Raw genomic sequence first — 17,736 nt, 5'->3', positions numbered from 1 at the left:
CTTAAAAATGTCCATAATATTTTATCAGCACATAAGAAAAAAAGTTCTATTACTGAGAGTTTATAATATAAAAGAGAAAGAAATCTCCTGGTAAATCTCCAAGTTATCCTACCAGTCTGTCTAACATTTTAGAACCACTTCTTGCGTTAGCATTTGTTTTTATTAGCTTTAGTCATTTTGCTTTTGATGTTGTTTATAATTACTGCTAAATGCAAAAATAGTCTTTCCAGAAATTTACCATGAACACCCAGCACTGAAATACCAGTCTTAAAGATTTGATAAACCAGTAAAGAAACAGAATCTTATTGGGGAAAAGGGCTGGGTAGCCTTAAATAGAAGAGATTCTGCAATTCTAGTGACTATTCATCAAAATCTAGTGATGCAAACAGGAAAAAAACCAAACCTGTAATGTAGCTAAAAATGCCTGTTAAATTATTTTAAAAGTCCATTCATTGCAATGTTCAATCCCATACCATCTGAATATTATGGCAGTTATTCTAAAATTCTTATAAAACACTTGAAAGGGTTTTTTACTCCATTTTGAGGTTTCATAGCATCACAGGTTTTCAGGCCAGGAGAAAGCACCATGAGTCTCCAGCCTGACCTTTTGCAGGGTACAGGTGGCAATTAGATCAAGTGATATCTACAGCATTTCTGGTGGAGATAGAACACTTCCTTTGGAAAAACAATCCACCTTCTTAAAGATTTCAAGTGGCAAGAAATACTTCCCAGGCCTATCAATTTATTTTTTTCCATGGCTTAGTTAGTCCAAGGTGTTCTCTCTATGTTTTGGTTTTGTTTTGTAATCAAAAAATGGCTCAGCTTTCAACACTACATCTTTTAAAAGATTTGTCTTCTAAACTGAAGATTTCTATGATTATTCTCTTTATTTATGTAATTCAAGATGAGTTAGTGCTTATGTAATTCATTGATGGGCTCGAGATTAAGGTTTTGAAGCCCCTGTAAGAAGGGTTTCTAGATCACAAAGCAACCATAGACTGGTTAACCAGGTTCTCAGTTTTTGTCTCGGTATCAGGACATGCTGCTCCACCAGCCAACCCCTACTGCTACAGTGCTCTCCACGTGGATCCACATGGATGGCATTGCTGTGTGTTCTTACTTGCTTTTCTCTATTGCTGCTTTTCATAGTGCAGCCCTCCATCAAATAGCCAAACTACGTTTTTCTTTCCTAGCAATATTAGCCTGCACTTAGCTATACTAAAATACACATTGTTCAAGGTAGCTCACCTTTCCAAAGATGTACTAGTACTGTGGACTAATTCCTTATCACTGAAATGTGTTAAAATATTTAAGCAATATATTTTGCTTATTCTTGATAACATATATGTTGATACCACGAAGTTAAGAGTGATCTGCAAGGGGAACAACAGTTTCACTTGACACCTTTTACTTTGTAACAAAATAGTTATACTTTTTTAGTACCTTTAGTAGCACAGGCAAATTGTGTTGCATTAATTTTGATCAAGGAGAAAATTCTTATATATTTTGGGGCAACTTGCATGCAGAAAAAGAAACAAAATTATTTGCTATACCAAGTTCTATTTATTTCAGCAAAATTATTCCACTACTGTACAAATATGTCCTAATGTAAAGTAACAGAAATTTAATAAATAAAATGAAAACACAAAGTAGCATATTCTGAAAAATATCTGGCTAGAAATGAGTCATACTCTAATCTTGGATAAACTCCTTCTTTTTCCCTATGTGAAGGAATGTTTTACTAAGGCTGCTCAAGCTATTTTTTATTGCCATCAGCAGAGAGATACAAGCATCACTTCCTACAAAGAGAACCACACCCCTCAAGAAACACAAGTTTTTCTGCATACCCAAATCATTGATGAAATGTTGCCATTGTCCCTTTTACAGGACAGTTCTTTGGAAAAGGACAGTGACCTCAGAAGCAGCACAAGGAATTCAGCAAAATACCAGGCTGGAAACAGTAGATGCTTCTTCAGTACTTTGCCATGGGTAGCTATTGGATAAACTTCTGAGAAAGTGTAATGTATCAAATTACAATTTTGTTGTTCATAGAATTTCTATTTGGGGAAGTATTCCTGTTTTCTGCACTAGGCACTTGAAACTCCAGCAACCTCCATTATATTTTTTTCCCCAGCTAATATACAATTAATGCATTATCTAGTAGTTATAATCTACTAACTAACCAGAAGTGCTGACAGACTTGTAGTAAATCAAACACCCAGTATTAACAAGGCTGATCTGGTTATCAGTTTAAGATAATGGCCAGCTGTGCCATCTTGATAAATCCTGTGGGAAGAAGCTATTGTAATGTCGGTTATAACTACATGGTTACTACTGTGTTGACATCCGTACATAAAGCAACTGTGAAATAATTTTTTAAACTCAACAGTCATATGTAGCAGACTAGGGAATTTCCATAGTTTTTAAATAATACATTTGCAAGGGTTTTTTGCAAGAATACCGTGTAAAATGCCTTCTTTTTTGAAATGCTCTCCTTTGCTTCATTTTTCCTGAGCTTATTTAAGTCTTGCTCTGTCGGGCTTCCAAAAGCTTTGCTTCTTTTTCTTTCCCACATGCACATAGACACACGTTCTGAGATGTTTGACACAGACATTTGAATGCATCACTGATTACTGCTCTTTGCATGGTACAGCAAGAGGGTACAGCAAGAGGGTACACCAGGCTGAACTGCTGCACCTTCAAGAAGGGCAGGATGAGAGACCCAGAGAACTGCAGGTCTGCCAGTCTCACCCCTTTCCCCAGGATGACTCTGGAGCAAATACTCCTGGAAGACATTTCCTAGCACCTGAGATACACAAAGGTGATTGAGAACAGACGGTGTAATGTGGCTTTACCAAGGGCAAACCTTTGATGGGAAGACTGGCTCAACAGAGGAGGAAGAGCAGTGCTTGCTGTTTACCTTGACTTTAGGGAGGCCTTCAACATGGACTCCCACGGTGCCCTTACAGTCAATTTGGAGAAATATGCAGTGGAAAAATGTACAAGGTAGATGGATGGGCTGTGCAGTAAAATGGGTGTTGATCAGCAGTTCTGAGTTCACACAAAAAGGTGGCTGGTTACTACTGGTGTTCCTCAGGGACCCATACAGAGGCCAAAACTCTTACTGTCCTTATTAATGGCCTAGACAAGGTAACAGAGTGCACTCTCAGCACATTTAGGAATGATACCTTTGGGGGACATGGATGTCAATAGTCTGGAAGATAAAACTGCCACTCAGAGGGGCCTTTGTTGGTTTTTTTTAACATTGTTTTGTTTCTTAAGCCTAGGACTTTTTACACAAAAGCATGAAGATTGTAAAGAAATTCTCTAAAGCAAAAGCATTACAGAATGAAAACTAAGAAAATTTCATTTGGTCCTTATTCAGCCATAGCAAAATTAACTTTTTTGGACACTCAGTCCGCATTTCTCATTTGCTGGGTGGTGAACTTGAGATATGTGGAATCTGGTATCTAGAATGATCCTGAGCATGGTGACATTAATTGTGAACCTAATTGAATATAGTTGTGGTTTAAATGCATAGTGCTAAATATTCACCAAATAACCTCTGGGTATCTTACACTGGGCATTCTAAATTCATAGATATGTTTAATAAATTTTGTTTTGACAAAATGGTTTAATTTTCTCATCCATATAATGGACATCATGCCTTCTTTCCAATAAGCACCTTAATGTTTGTACACAGCTCAGGTACTGTAAACAAGAGTAACCCAGAAAAGCATATGAAAATAATAATTTTTTTTTGTGTTAAGTAATGGGATGAGGACAGGCATTGAGAGCACGTAGTAAGATCTAGTGTTAATTCTAAACATTAAATAATACCCAACTTTATCATGCATGATACCCATTTTATGCATTAGAGAGATTGCCCTGGGTGACTGAAAACACTGAAATTAAAAGACTGTAACCAAGATCCACTAAGGAATGCAAGCCTGCAAGTCTCAAGCAGATGATCCTGAAAACTACTCACGCAGTTCCTGTGTAGGCACCTTGTAATTTTACTTTGCTCCCCTATGAAATGCACCCCTGGAGAAACAGCTCTGGGTATGCCTAAGTCTGGGAACAGTCTGGAAAGAGCTAAGCAGTTTAGCATTTATTTTTTGCTTACGCCTAGCTGAGTAAACAAGAGGCTTTTCTACAGTAGAGATAACAGATGGCTTGGTACAGTATCACATACCAAGCATCATGGGACTAGGATCTCTACAAAATACAATTGCAGGGTTTCTCTCAAAAAGTGATGGTATAGATGTTCATATTTCATAGGACAGCATATTGTGGTGGGCCCATGTCCAGCTCTATTCTCAGCTGAAGAGATGTGGGCTCAAAGACAGATTCCCCTGCCACAGGGAGTGTCTCCCACCACTGGCCATTCCACCCCAGTGAGACCATATTATCCTTTCTTCACTGCACAAAAAAAACCCAACAGAGCATGCTATGTAAGTTGTAAAATAAGAGTATCCTGGTTAAAATGTTATTTGCACAGAACAGAGTTCATAGCTAAAACAAGCAAAAGACTCTGGAATTCCTATGAAAAAATTAAACTAATACTATGCATGCATTTATTAGTTGGGCCTTCCATTGAAGTTGTAATTGTACCTTGTCAGTGATCTCTACCAAGTCCACAATGTGTTTCTGGTGTATTTTATTGCTCCTCCCCTGCCTTAGGAAGTTCTTGTATTTTTGTGTATCATTATTTTGTTCCTGTGAGTCCTTGAAAGAAAAGTATTTGAATAATATTAGGAGGTTGTCTTCCCTCTTGCTGGGAGGGAGAAAAGATAATGTGTTTTTTCCACATGTAAGAACTCAGTGATCCCAACAAAAACACCATTGCAAATTGGAACTACAAACAACACAGAACTCCCTGTGTGCTCTGCTAACAGCAGTGATGAAAATCTTTACTAATGACTTTGAGAGACACCCTTGCAATCTCTGACATCTGAATCAGCTAGAGAGATAAAGTTACAGCAAGTCCTTGGTTAACATATTCTCAACAAAATCCTCCAAAATTCAATTACCATGGAAACTACTTATCCTTAAGGCACTAAGGATCGCTGAAATATTTTCTCCTGACAAAAATGGGACTGAAAAATATCAGGTTGTGCATAATGAGGCCTTTGATCTTCCATTTACATCTGTGTTAAGTAGAGGTAATCTCAATGAAGCAAGTTGAGTTGAAGAGCAATATTCATTTATAGGACAGAACAAGGTTTAAGACTTTGGCTAGTTCTGGTTATTTCTAGATGTTTTTCCATTATCTTCATATGTTTATGGTAACAGATTTCTTTTTACTTTTCTAGTAAGAGAAACATAGTAAGGCAAAATAGTATTTGTATATAAAATTAGTAGATAACTTCAAGCTTTTAAAAATTCCTTGGGACAAATGGAAATAATCAGTCCCACTGAGGCTCAGAATTTTGTAGTCTGAGATTAAAAATGCCTCTAATTTAGCCCAGCCCCCCCCCAAATCCCTGAGTACTCAATTTCTATAAAACAGAGTATGGTCTTTGCTGTGCACAAACGTTTGCACGCCTCTAAGCAGGACAATCAGCTCAGGAGCAGAAAACCTCATTTCTAGCTTTATGTAAATTGAATCTCTAATTTGCAGTAGGAGTTCTTGTTTCATTTTAACATCAAGTTTCAACAGATTTTAATGGAATAAAAATAACTTTTGGGAACATTACCATCCAAATCCCTATGGTTCCTGTTAAGCAGATGCTCCCCACCGCTTAAGTCACTGTGAGCAAAAGTCTGAATGTGGAATGTGTGCACAGGGTCAGGCATTGCTGGCCACAATGTCACGTAAACCCATCAGTGTGTCATGTTTGCTCAAAGCTTCCCATTTTGATAGTTAACCCTGATTATAAATTACACTGCAGCAATAATTCCTATTAAATACTTTGATCTTATCTCTACGTTTTCCGCCTGCTGAGCAATGAGCCTGGCCCTGCAGGTCCCTGAAGGTCAGCAGGCTGTGCCACCCCGGCCCTGGGCCCAGCCATGTCCACGGCACACCAAGCAACCCATCACAGTGTGCCCTGGCAGCCAGGAGGGACAACCCTGTCCTGGGGGGCATCAGGCACAGCATCGTCAGCTGGTCGAGGGAGGGGATTGTCCCGCTCTGCTCTGCACTGGGCAGACCTCGCTTTGAATACTGTAAGCAGTTCAGGGTGACACAATCACAGAACCATTGAATCATCAGGTTGGAAGAGACCTTCAAGATCATCCATCCTGCATCCAACCAACCACCTGGCACTGCCCCTGTAACCCCTAAACTACTAAACCAGATCACCCAGAGCCAGATCCAGATGCCTCTTGAACACCTCCAGGCATAGTGGCTCCACCACTTCCCTGGGCAACCTGTTCCAGTGCTTGACCACCCTAAGAGTGAAAATAATATTTGTAATGTCTAATCTGGATCTTCTCTGTCTCAGCTTAAGGCCATCTGCATCAAACTGCTTTAGAGCTGTGGTTAGCCAGAACTGTGAGCAACACAGACTTGTGCCCCAAGTTCGGGCCTCTCCGGTCACGGGGGAGGGTAAGAACTCCTGCCTACATCGCAGCCTGTCAGCACAGCCGTGGACAGCTCTCATCAGTTTTGCACTGGTGGCTAGCAAAGTTCAGGTTGTTCTTGTATCTTGGTATCTGGAATCCAGGAAATCCCATGAGTTCCTGCCAAGAGATGGAGGAGAGAGAAGGAAGGTGAATGATGCTGGCAAGCCCTGGAACCTTTAGCACTGCTGGCTTTCATGATTTATTGAGGTTATTGCAGCAACTCAGCACCAGGCATTTAAAAATCTCTATGGATTTCTGCATTTAAATAACTAAATTCTAGACTAAATTAAAACCAACCAACACCTCTCTGCCCCCAAATTGTTCTTTCAAAGGTCTGAGCTTGCTGCTGTACTGCTCTGCCCATCCTGATGGAAGAGACTCAGACCCCACACCTCAGCACTGGCAGGAGCTCATATAAGGAGGATAGGAAGCTACTAGAAAGTGTTCAAGGGAGAGCTACGAAGATGGCGAAGGGCCTAGAGGAGAAGATATATGAGGCTGAGGTCACTTGGCTTGTTCAGCCTGGAGGAGACGGAGGGGACACCTCATTGCCGTCTACAGCTTCCTGATGAGGGGAAGTGGAGGGGCAGGCACTGATCTTTCTGTGACAGGACCTGAGGGAATGGCGTGAAGCTGTGTCAGGGGACGATTACGTTGGGTATCAGGAAAAGGTTCTTCCCCCCCGAGGGTGGTTGGGCACTGAACAGGCTCCCCAGGGCAGTGCGCACAGCACCGAGCCTGTCGGAGTTCAAGAAGCATTTGGACAATACTTTCAGGCACACAGTGCCATCTCGGGGATGGTCCTGTGCAGGGCCAGGAGTTGGACTCGATGACCCTTGCGAGTCCCTTCCAACTCCGCATATTCCTCGCTCCTGCGACCCCCGCGCGACCGCTCCCTCACAGCCCGGACCGCCCCAGGGCCCCCGCGCTGCCCCGCCCAGCGCATGCGCGGCACCGCCCCGCGGGGCAGAGGCCAAGGGTCAGGGGTCGGCCGGTGCCGGCGGCAGCGCCATGGCGGAGCATGGCGGGGGCCCTGCCGAGCGTGGCGGGCCGCCCGCCGAGCAGCGGGTGCTCTTCCCGCCCACCTTCAGCGTGTCCGAGATCAAGAACAAGCAGCGCCGGCACTTCATGTTCCTTCGCTGGAAGCAGCAGCAGAGGAAGGTGGGGCGGGCTGTTAGCGGGCGGCGGGGGAGGCTCGGGTCTGGCGGATCTGGCTAACGGAGCGCTGTCCCTTCCCCGCAGGAGAAGCTGGCCGCCAAGAAGAAGAGGAGGAAGGAGCGAGAGGCCCTCGGAGACAAAGTAAGGGCTCCGGCCGCAGCGGGCCGGTGTGGTGGCGCGGCAGGCCCTGCCCCGCCGCGGGCGGGCACGGCGCGCCTGGGGACTGCAGCTCAGCCTTGGGCTGGGGCTCCTCAGCTTCGTGAGGGGAACGTCATCTCCACAGACTTCAGTGAAACGGAGCAGCGATTACAGTGAGGGTGTGAAACACTGCAGCAGGTTGCCCGGAGAGGTGGTGGATGCCCCATCTCTGGAAACATTCAAGGTCCCGTTGGATGGGACTCGGAGCAACCTATCTGGTTGAAGACGTTCCTGTGCTCACTGCAGGGGGAGGCTGGATGTCCTTTAAAGGTCCTTTCCAACCCAAACCATTCAGTAATTCTATCATCCCTGTGGTTGCTGGCTGTGGTAGCCTTCAGAAATGCTATTGTCTAGCAGAGGTATCAATTAGCTAAGAAATATTGTTTCTACTGTGTTAAAGATGCTGTAATCAGGCAGGGTGAGTTTTAAGCTAATGGCATAAAAGAAGGCCCTTCCTGAAAAGTCATCTCTGTCTGCTGTGATTGCTATGGCATTTGTGTTGATGCTATTAGGAATTATACTCTGATAGTAATTTCTATATAAATTAAAACAATCAGATCTGACCAAACCATGCCCAGACCAGTTGTCTGCTGGATTCCAAGCCTAGCCATGAACAAGGGTTTTGCTTCCTTTACTGACCTGGTTGAAGACAGTCAGATGTGAGTTTCTGTATTATAGTAGTCTCACAAGAGTAGTGTAAGTTAACGGGGTAAACATTATAGGCTGTTGGTCATTAAATTGTAGATGTCAAGGTTAAAAAGTGTTATGTTGAAAGTAGAGCTCTTTTCTTCCATGGAAGAAAAGGGAATAGAAAGTTCTCCTATTTTTTCAGGGGGTTTTTGTAACTTTGTTTCTTAATTAGACTGAAGTTAAGCATTGCTACTGTTCTGGTGATGCTTCTCCTCCATGTGATGCTCTCTGATGTCCCAATACCTGTGCATATTTTTAATCAAAGTGATGTTGCAACGTCTTTTTCTAAAAGTGGCATAAAATAAATAATACTTCAGTTCTGTGTAGAAATATACACAATATCATGGTAGTATGAATGTGGTATTTGCAATATACTTAATAATTACGTGAACGTGTTATGTTAATAAACTTATGTATTTTAGGCACCTCCAAAACCCATACCAAAGACTATTGAAAATCAGCGAGTGTATGACGAAACCACTGTAGATCCCAATGATGAAGAGGTAACTGCTTTAATTTCTGCATGTACTATTAAGTTAAATGTTTTTTTTCTAAGAAGGGACATAAACTGGATTGATGAAACTGAATATTCAGCGCTCTCCTGTTAATGTGTTGATGAATTACTTTATACACATGATGGCCTCACTAAGAGGTGATGTCATTCTTTCATTGTCTGTGTTAAATAATTGCCTTTTGCATTACTGGTATTGATAGTAAGAGCTGCCCATGTTCATCACACTGGATTCTTAAAAATGTAAAAACCACATGCCTTGGGATGATTAATTACGAATAGATCTTGTGAATTGAAACTTACATCAGATTGAATAATTGTTCTTCAGTTATTTTGTACATGGTGGAATAACAAGACTTCTGTTCTTCCAGGTTGCTTTTGATGAAGCAACTGATGAATTTGCACCATATTTCAACAGACAGACAGTTCCCAAGATTCTTATCACAACATCAGACCGACCTCGTGGGGTATGTGTTTTACTTGGAAAGTTATGAGCAGTCAAGTGGTTATAAGATACCAAGGTTTTTATACTGTGATTGATAAAATAAAGCTGAAAATAGTAGCATTCATGGTGGATTTTTTTCAGTTGTTTCACTCAGTGATTATCAATAACCTTGTATATATGTATGTAATCTGTTGGCTTCTCTAGTAGTGTTTTGTTTCCTTCATAATAAAAAACAACCTCATGCATATGTTCTTGTATTGACATGATCTACATTGCCTAGCTGGAGAAATTACTGATGTTTGTGAAAATCGTAAAAAAACATGCTTTAAAAATAGAAGAAAAAGTACACCTCAGAGAATTTATCCAAAACCACAGACATCTTCAGTTCCTGAAGAAATAGTCATACTGTACTTTGAAATGCTGTGAACTTTGTGTCCTTAATAAGTAATGAGTTTGGAAGTTATGCTTTTGAAATTTTCCTGCTTTTCTATGATTGAGGGAAGAAAAAAAGAGTCCTTAAAAAAAAAACAAGTGCTGGTGTGCTGCAGTCTTTACTGCAAATGAATGTTTTTCCACTAATTGAATGAAGTAGTTTAATAACTTATCTTCAAGCATTTATGGAGATACTGGAAGTAATGTATCCTCAAGGATGGTAGTTAAAATGAGCAACCTTTCATTCCCCTAATAATTGAATTTGTCACTGAATTTACCACTCTGCAATTTAATTCACCTGTTTTGCAGAGAACAGTGAGATTCTGTGAACAGCTGGCTACTGTTATACCCAACTCACATGTCTACTATCGAAGAGGACTGGCTTTGAAAAGAATTATTCCACAGTGTATTGCAAGGGACTTCACGGATTTAATTGTCATTAATGAAGATCGCAAAATACCAAGTAACCTTTTGTCTATTTATTGAGGAAAGAAAAAAATTCTGTAGAGTGCATCAGAGATAACTCTATGCTGTTTTCTTTTTACTGTGCAAACTAGAGAGTTAAAAATCACTGTGCCACCCTGACTATCTAATGGCTTATGGAACTTGGAATTATTAAAGAAAGTGTGTAGATAGGTTGGCTTTTTATTTTCTTTTAGTCTGTAATGCGTGGATAACCATTGTTATTATTTTAGTAAATTTAATGGTTTGATTAATTAACAAGTTTTTCTGACCAGGAAGTTTCATTTCATTTTGCTGACTAGATGAAACATTACCAATTAATAACTGGGAAAGTGATAGAGGATAACTCTTGTTAGCTATTGAAACATAATTTAATGGACATACTTAGAACACTAGTTATCTAGTCTGTGAATGTATGTTTGAAAATATAACAAAACCTTGTAAATTGGGCATGGATTATGGATATAATACTCTAATGTTGCATTTTGCATAAAATGTTCCTCTGTAAATTACATGTTGAATTTTACCATCCTTTTTTTTTTAACTTGGTGCACAGACGGTCTTGTTTTAAGTCATCTGCCTGATGGTCCAACTGCTCATTTTAGAATGAGTAGTGTGCGTTTACGCAAAGAAATAAAGGTGAGACTCCAAAAAATTTTGAGAAATGGACAGTCTGTTGCTTAATGATGAATGCATTCAGTCTACTTGAACTATCAAAACTGCACTTTTGTATGATTCAGCCGATCTTGTTAAAAGTGGTTTTTTTGTAAACTAACGGGTTTAAGGACTAGTGTATTCTACTTCCATTTTTGAGGTTATTTGCTGAACTTCTGTAACTGTCTGCCATGTATTTTTATAATCATGCTGATAAATAGCAGCTACAATTTTAGCTAAAATTCCCTACATCAATAGGGAATACCCCATGTATAGCATGCAGACAATAGGGTATATAAAAATCAGCAGTAGAAAAGGTTTCAATAGATGTAGGATTTTTTCAAGACTAGGAACTACTTCTTATTCTTATAGCTCTGTCACTTCTTCTGTAGTAAATACTGCTTACTTAGCCCTAAATAATTTGCAGTAAAATGCTCTTAGTTGGTATTAGTAGAGAGGGAATATTCCTCTGACAGGTAGACTGCACTATTTGCTACACCCGGTTCAGCCAAGAGTAGAAATTTGCGCAGGAGAGAGGAAATGTAAAATTATTTGTGCTTTTTCATTTAATTTATATCGTTGAACCAAAGAATCTTATGTTACCAGCTGCTCCTTTACTTGTTTATGAATTTCAGTTGTGTTTGAAAAAATGATTAGGGCATGTTATCAGCCCTCTCGTCTTCCTATGTCAAACTCTACTGTGATAATACATTAAAATCCTTTTGCATTCCATCTGTTCTTTGCATTCTTCTTTCACTGCAGCGAAAAGGCAAAGAGCCCACAGAGCACGTCCCCGAAGTGATCCTGAACAATTTCACAACGCGACTCGGCCATTCCCTTGGCCGCATGTTTGCTTCTCTCTTCCCGCATGATCCTCAGTTCATTGGAAGACAAGTAGCTACATTTCACAACCAGCGAGACTACATCTTTTTCAGATTCCACAGGTGATGTTTTCCACAAAACTCATTTACAAATGAGAGGGAGTACTCTTGTAACTTGATTCCTAATTTTAATTCTTTTCTTCCCCAAGATATATATTCAAGAGTGAAAAGAAAGTGGGAATTCAAGAACTTGGACCACGTTTTACGTTAAAGCTGAGGTCACTTCAAAAAGGAACTTTTGATTCCAAATTTGGAGAATATGAGTGGATTCATAAGGTATGTCTAAGTAATGATAATCATCCTGCTTGGATAGAATAAATCTGACATGAAATCTAACCATAAATCTTGTCCTAGAAAAGCAGTATAAATGCAGTTGTCAATACAGAAGTGTCTAACTGAAATATTTAGAGCTTTATTTCTCAAAATAGACAAAGCAGAAACATTCTGCTGTATTGCAAGTCAAAAGTAAAAATAGAAAGGATGGTGAATATACCATGACTACTTATTTGCAACTGCACTGTAACTGACACATTTCACTGCCTATCCTGCTATAAGCTGGAGTGATCATCCTTGTTTGTATCCTGTTGCATGAATTTGTTGGTAAACAACTTTTCTTTTAAATTTTAGCGTAGAGAAATGGACACAAGTAGAAGAAAATTCCACTTATAAGTGAAATCTGCCAATTGCTGGTGACCAGGAATACAGCAGCTGCTCTCAACTATGGATGATTTCAGACTTCTAATGATAATGATACTGAACAGTATCTGTCTGCAGAAAGACAAACTGCAAACAATAACACTTTCTACAGCAGCAGATCAAGTAGGATGTGTCTTTCTTCCTGTTTGGAGTCAACATGACAAGGACAATGACTTTTTCCAGTTTAGCAGGAAAAACATGGCAATGTTTGAGCAGCCTGTAATTTAGCTATCACTGAAGGTTTGCCATGATTGCTGCTGTGCTGTAGAAGTAGATTATGCTTCACAACATCAAAGACAGCAGATACGTCAGTTAGAGAAATTCTCAAAATAAAGTATTTCTAGTTTTACAGTTCTGTTTTGATTTTTCTCTGTTAACCCAGACATCTTCAATTAACAGGTAAGAGACAAATGTTTTAAACCTCTTTCTAACTTACAGTATGCTGTTCCCTGACAGTATGGTGATAGTTTTCCAAGAATGTTCTCCTATCTAGAGAACATTGAGAAGGCAGTTTGCAATCCAGGAAGTCCATGGTATTTTATTTCATTAACATCTTGCATAAAATAGCCACGTTGCTGAAGTTACAAAAATAATATGCTTGACTCAACAGGTATCTCTTTTGTAAATATCATATTGACAAGAGGTGTATATACCCAGAGCAGCTGAAAAGAAACAAAGACAGATGGGAAAGAATTTGTAAAACCCCCTTAGAGGAAGTACATAAAGCTATCTCATCTAAAAATGCTGCTCAGTGAACGTGTGAGGTGTCTAAGCAGGATTTTCCCCATTAAAATTTTAAAAATGCTTCTTCAGCATCATAGCTATACTTGAGCTGCTATTACCTGCAAATAAACTAGTTTTGCCTTAAGTTGGCACATTCACTGGCAGCTAAAAAGCCAAGTTTTCTTTGAGTTACTTTCTTTTCATGTGCAGCTGTAAGTGCTTTTTTTTAATTACTTAATGAATAAGATGGCTCACAGAGTAAGTCATCTACTAGGGTAGAATTACTCATTAAGATAAAAGATAATTTACTCTTTGTCTTTATTCAGTGTCTGTGATACGGCACAGCTGTATAGCTGAATTACAAATTAGCAGTCAAAAATTTTTTTCTGTTCTATTTCTGTTATGCTTCTAAGTATAGTACTGCTGAAGCCTCATTGTTCTGTACAACTATTAGCCCCAGGCAGACTTGCAGCAGCACAAAATATTTAGACACTCCTCTATCTGCTCTCCAGCTGCTGCAGAGGGATGCGGTGACTGGTGAGGTGTCGCCACATCCAAAAGTTAATCAATGTCTTACAGTAATTTCAAGACCAGACTAAGTAAAGACACTTTTATTTTTTGCTTGGCATATAAAACTGATTCCCTTATGAAACAGAAATACGGAACTAGCATACAGTTCATTTGGAGAGGTAGATGGTAAGAGGTTTGACGACAGTAGCACTTGTAGAGTTAGATTTGGCACGTTAAAGCTAAGCTTTTGTACAGACTTCAAACCAGGCTGCTCCTTGAGGCATTCTGCTCATACACACATCAGCAAGTAGGAGAAGATGGTAAAAGATCTGAAAAACAAAACCAAAATCTAGTTAGACAGGTATCAGTGCTAAATGAAGCAACTCTATTTCTAATTTCTTCAGAGTATGCCATGGACAGCTATTAAGGAAAAAAATCCTCTTTTTCTACAGCTCTTTTATAAAACATTAGTTTAAACAATAAACTTTTAAAACCATGAAACTACCCCCAAAAGTACAGTAAGATAATCAAAACTGTTACAAAAGAACTGAAGCTTAGTTTCTCCAGGCAGCCAAACTACTAGGTGGAAGAACAGAAAAAATTGTTCCCCGTCACTTTGTGCGCACTAAAACATCAAGCACCTACTCCGCAAAGCAGGGAGTGTGCTGTGTAACTAACAAACTACACTTCCTCTTCAGTGAGGTGGTGCTGACTGTGCAAACATGAACGCCATTGGCTCATCGAGAAAACACCAGGAATTACAACTAAGAAACCCCCTCTCTTCAGGAAGTCCTGCAGGAGATACAGCAAAGTAAAGGAATTTTACATATAGGTAGTGTAACTAAAACAGAAACAAGTGTTCCATTCCAAAGGCTGTAACTGAGAAAGAAAATATTAAGCCTTTTATGCCCTGTGTACGTACATATGTGTTAGAGACAGAGGAAACATTATTTCCTGACATCCACACCCAGGAACTACTAGACCTTGGCAGACCTCGATGGGGAACTATATGTGTCACTGATTAAGTACAGTTTATTTGGCTTTTTATAAATTATCAATCTGTAATGCTTACAGATAATCTGATTTCTTCCTTGCATTACTGTTTGTAGATGAAGCTACAGTAGTGTGATCACAAATCAGTGTACAAGAATATTTTTACATAAGAGTAGTTGGCAAAATTCACAATAGAAGTAACCTTAAAAGCTACAAGAACTCCAAAGCACATTTCAGTGACACTGCTGTAATTCACTGCTCAAAAGAATGTGGGAAGCATCAACTTCTATACTGTTACTACTCTGGTCTTTAAATGAGGTGATTCATGCTAATACAAACTTTCTGGAAGCTTTCCACAGTCTGTTTGAGGGGAGATCAGTTAACAATTTAGTTTGACTGTGGTCACCTTTCTATAAAGCTGCCTATTAACACTTAAATCTAGAAAACTACAGTTCTTTGGGTGATGTAAGTCAACTACAAAAGCAGAATTTTTCAAGGTTGAGTTGCTATGAGATTTCTAAGGATTGTGATCTACAGTTAACTACTGTGTATTGGGTGCTTTGAAATAATACCTATGCTCTCATCCCCAACAGATCCAAGTCAAGGGGCAGTGGGAAAGGGGAACACGATAAAATTATCATGCATTTACTGTGGTCAAAATAATTAAGTTATTGTGATTCTCAAGAGTTTTGGTGGGACTACTGTGGATCTAAAGCTCACCCTTCTAAAGAGGTTAGCCTAAAATCTAATCACCAGAATTCTTAGGGAATGCCAGATGAGTGAGTAGTCTCCATGGTGATAGCAGTAGTGCTAATGAACCTAATGAAAGTTTTTGAATGAAAATCCAAATAGTTTCTAGTTGTTTAAACTGCTACCCATGTAGTTTTTTTGAGTAGAGTATGGGCCTTGCTACCGTTCTTGGACTACATACTTTTTTCTCTTGGCTTGGAAGGCACTTCATCCCCCCCATAGGAGTCAGTGCTCTTCTTGGGGACCACCACTAATCTGTCCTTGGAAGTGTTTTTAAAAGTTTAAGAACTGAAGTCTGCTTTATCTGCCACAATCAGGTTTCACCAAATATGCTGTCAGGTGATTAATCCTATGTGAGAAAAGGGAAATAATACCCTTACGGAGAGTAGAATTCCTATACAGCCAGGTTAGTCCAAGGAGCCGCTTAGTAGTAGGTGGCCCCACTACTTTGCTACAGCAACAGAAACTGGCAGAAGCTCTGACAGCAAAGTGCTACTCGTAATACTTACGAGCAGCATGTGTCCAGTACAGAGCTGTGACCAGAACAGGGGAGGAGGGGGCCCAAAACGGGGATCTATACCAACACCAGCTGCCTAAGTCAGATGTCTTTTCTGAGTGCCTTTCATAAAGGCTGTCTCATTTAAAGGCAGCTATTTTTAATGACAAAAGAGTTTATGAATTGTAATTCAAGAACTTACCACTGAAAGACACTGAAGTAGTTCACATAATTACAAAAAAGAACAAACTTTCTGGGGTCTGAATGGATTCGTACTTGATGATACTCCTGTCAGCAGGGGATCATGTTGCGCATTCTGCAGGCAGAATTGCTTCAAGTCAGCGGCAGCCTGAGAAACCTAGTCAAAATAACAGGTGGTGTTAGAATTCACTGAACTCTCTTTACAGAGGATGTAACTACATTGAAAAGTATAAGCAATTCTTATGTAGATTTTTATGCAACCATTTTATTGTAATTTTTTTTGTTTGTTTCTTAAAGGCAAGAAATTGAGGAATATAAGAGTAAGAATCAATCTGTGTTTAATTTTCATTTTAAACTTCTGAGCACAAAGGGTGACAGATAAGCAACGTCTTGGAGATGGCTTTATTAAACAGATGAAGATCCTTGTTCTAGCATAAATAATTTTAAAATACAGCCTAGAGTTTCACATGCTCGACTGAACTGGCATTTCGTCCTCCCCTGGAAAGCCGTCCTTATGATGAGATATAGCGTATGGGGGTTTTGGCAGGCTGTACCTTCCTAAAAACAGACCAGTAAAAAACTCTTTGTCTTGCTTTTCTTTGCTGTAACTCTGAACTCATAAAACAGAACGACCAAAGTTTCAAAAAGTAGCATCTTTTACTGGTATGTCGTATCTGCAGTTTGCCCAGAGTTCCCCTGGTGTTACGGGCCGTGTCTCACCCCGGCACGGCACGAGTTCAATGTACTTTGTGTGTCTGGCGGCGACGTCTCCATTTTACAGCGCTGGGGCCGGGCCAGTCTGTTGTGCGCCCCGACTCGGGCCGCCTTTTCACCAGAGCCCGACGGAAGGCGCCGCTCCCCGGACCGGGGGCAGGAAGGGGCGCGCGGGACGCGTCCATGGCCCCGGGAGCGGCCCTGGGGCCCCGAGGGGCTGCAGAGAGCGAGGGGCGGACGGGCCGAGCGCCGGGAGGGCGGCGGCGGACGGGACGCGGCTGTGCGGCCGTCCCGGGCTCGCCCCGGCCGGGCAGCCCCGACGGAGCCCCAGGGCGAAGCCTGGGCGCTCTGCCCCGAGCAAGGTCTGCGGGCCGGGGCAGGTCGGAGCGGGCGGCCCCGGCCCGCCGGGCCCAGGGCGGTGAAATGGCGGCGCGTCCGCCCCGTCCCGTCCCGTCGCGGCTCCGCGCTCACCTTCACGCGGGTCACACTCGCCTCCAGGCGCAGCTGCTGCACCACTTTCTTCATGGCCGCCACGTTGGAGGAGCCCGACATGGCGGGAGCGGCGCGGGCACACCCAGAGCAACTTCCCGGCGCGGCCACAGCTCCCGGGACGGCGGCGCCTGCGCGGGCGGGCCGGGCGGGGCCGGGCCCC

The 17,736-nt window shown here is 41.1% G+C and overlaps 3 protein-coding genes across 6 annotated transcripts in view; 2 read left to right on the top strand and 1 right to left on the bottom strand.

Annotated features, from left to right (window-relative positions):
• Positions 1-6,562, top strand: part of LOC127474782 (sterile alpha motif domain-containing protein 13) — a 61,114-nt gene extending 54,552 nt beyond the window's left edge. For 3 of the 4 annotated variants that reach the window (XM_051796079.1, XM_051796080.1, XM_051796082.1), the window contains one exon: positions 1,888-6,562. The gene's annotated coding sequence lies outside the window, so the exon portion shown is untranslated. The remainder of the gene's footprint in view (positions 1-1,887) is intronic. The other variant, XM_051796078.1, reaches the window with a different exon arrangement.
• A 972-nt stretch (positions 6,563-7,534) lies between these two features.
• Positions 7,535-13,048, top strand: RPF1 (ribosome production factor 1 homolog). Its single transcript, XM_051796103.1, has 9 exons — positions 7,535-7,731; positions 7,813-7,869; positions 9,039-9,119; positions 9,499-9,594; positions 10,314-10,467; positions 11,023-11,105; positions 11,883-12,064; positions 12,151-12,277; positions 12,629-13,048. The coding sequence occupies exons 1-9, from the start codon at positions 7,582-7,584 to the stop codon at positions 12,668-12,670; spliced, it is 972 nt and encodes a 323-aa protein (XP_051652063.1). The 5' UTR covers positions 7,535-7,581; the 3' UTR covers positions 12,671-13,048.
• Positions 13,049-14,016: 968 nt separating this feature from the next.
• Positions 14,017-17,725, bottom strand: GNG5 (G protein subunit gamma 5). Its single transcript, XM_051796109.1, has 3 exons — positions 17,556-17,725; positions 16,372-16,527; positions 14,017-14,259 (listed from the first exon to the last, which is right to left on the bottom strand). The coding sequence occupies exons 1-2, from the start codon at positions 17,634-17,636 to the stop codon at positions 16,402-16,404; spliced, it is 207 nt and encodes a 68-aa protein (XP_051652069.1). The 5' UTR covers positions 17,637-17,725; the 3' UTR covers positions 14,017-14,259; positions 16,372-16,401.
• Positions 17,726-17,736: the final 11 nt, after the last annotated feature.

The sequence above is a fragment of the Manacus candei genome, unplaced genomic scaffold, assembly GCF_025592945.1.
Source record: "Manacus candei isolate 608988 ecotype Guabito, Panama unplaced genomic scaffold, ASM2559294v1 h1tg000044l, whole genome shotgun sequence".
NCBI lineage: Eukaryota > Metazoa > Chordata > Aves > Passeriformes > Pipridae > Manacus > Manacus candei.
The sequence above is the reverse complement of the archived record's forward strand: the minus strand, read 5'-3'. Positions and strand labels throughout refer to the sequence as shown.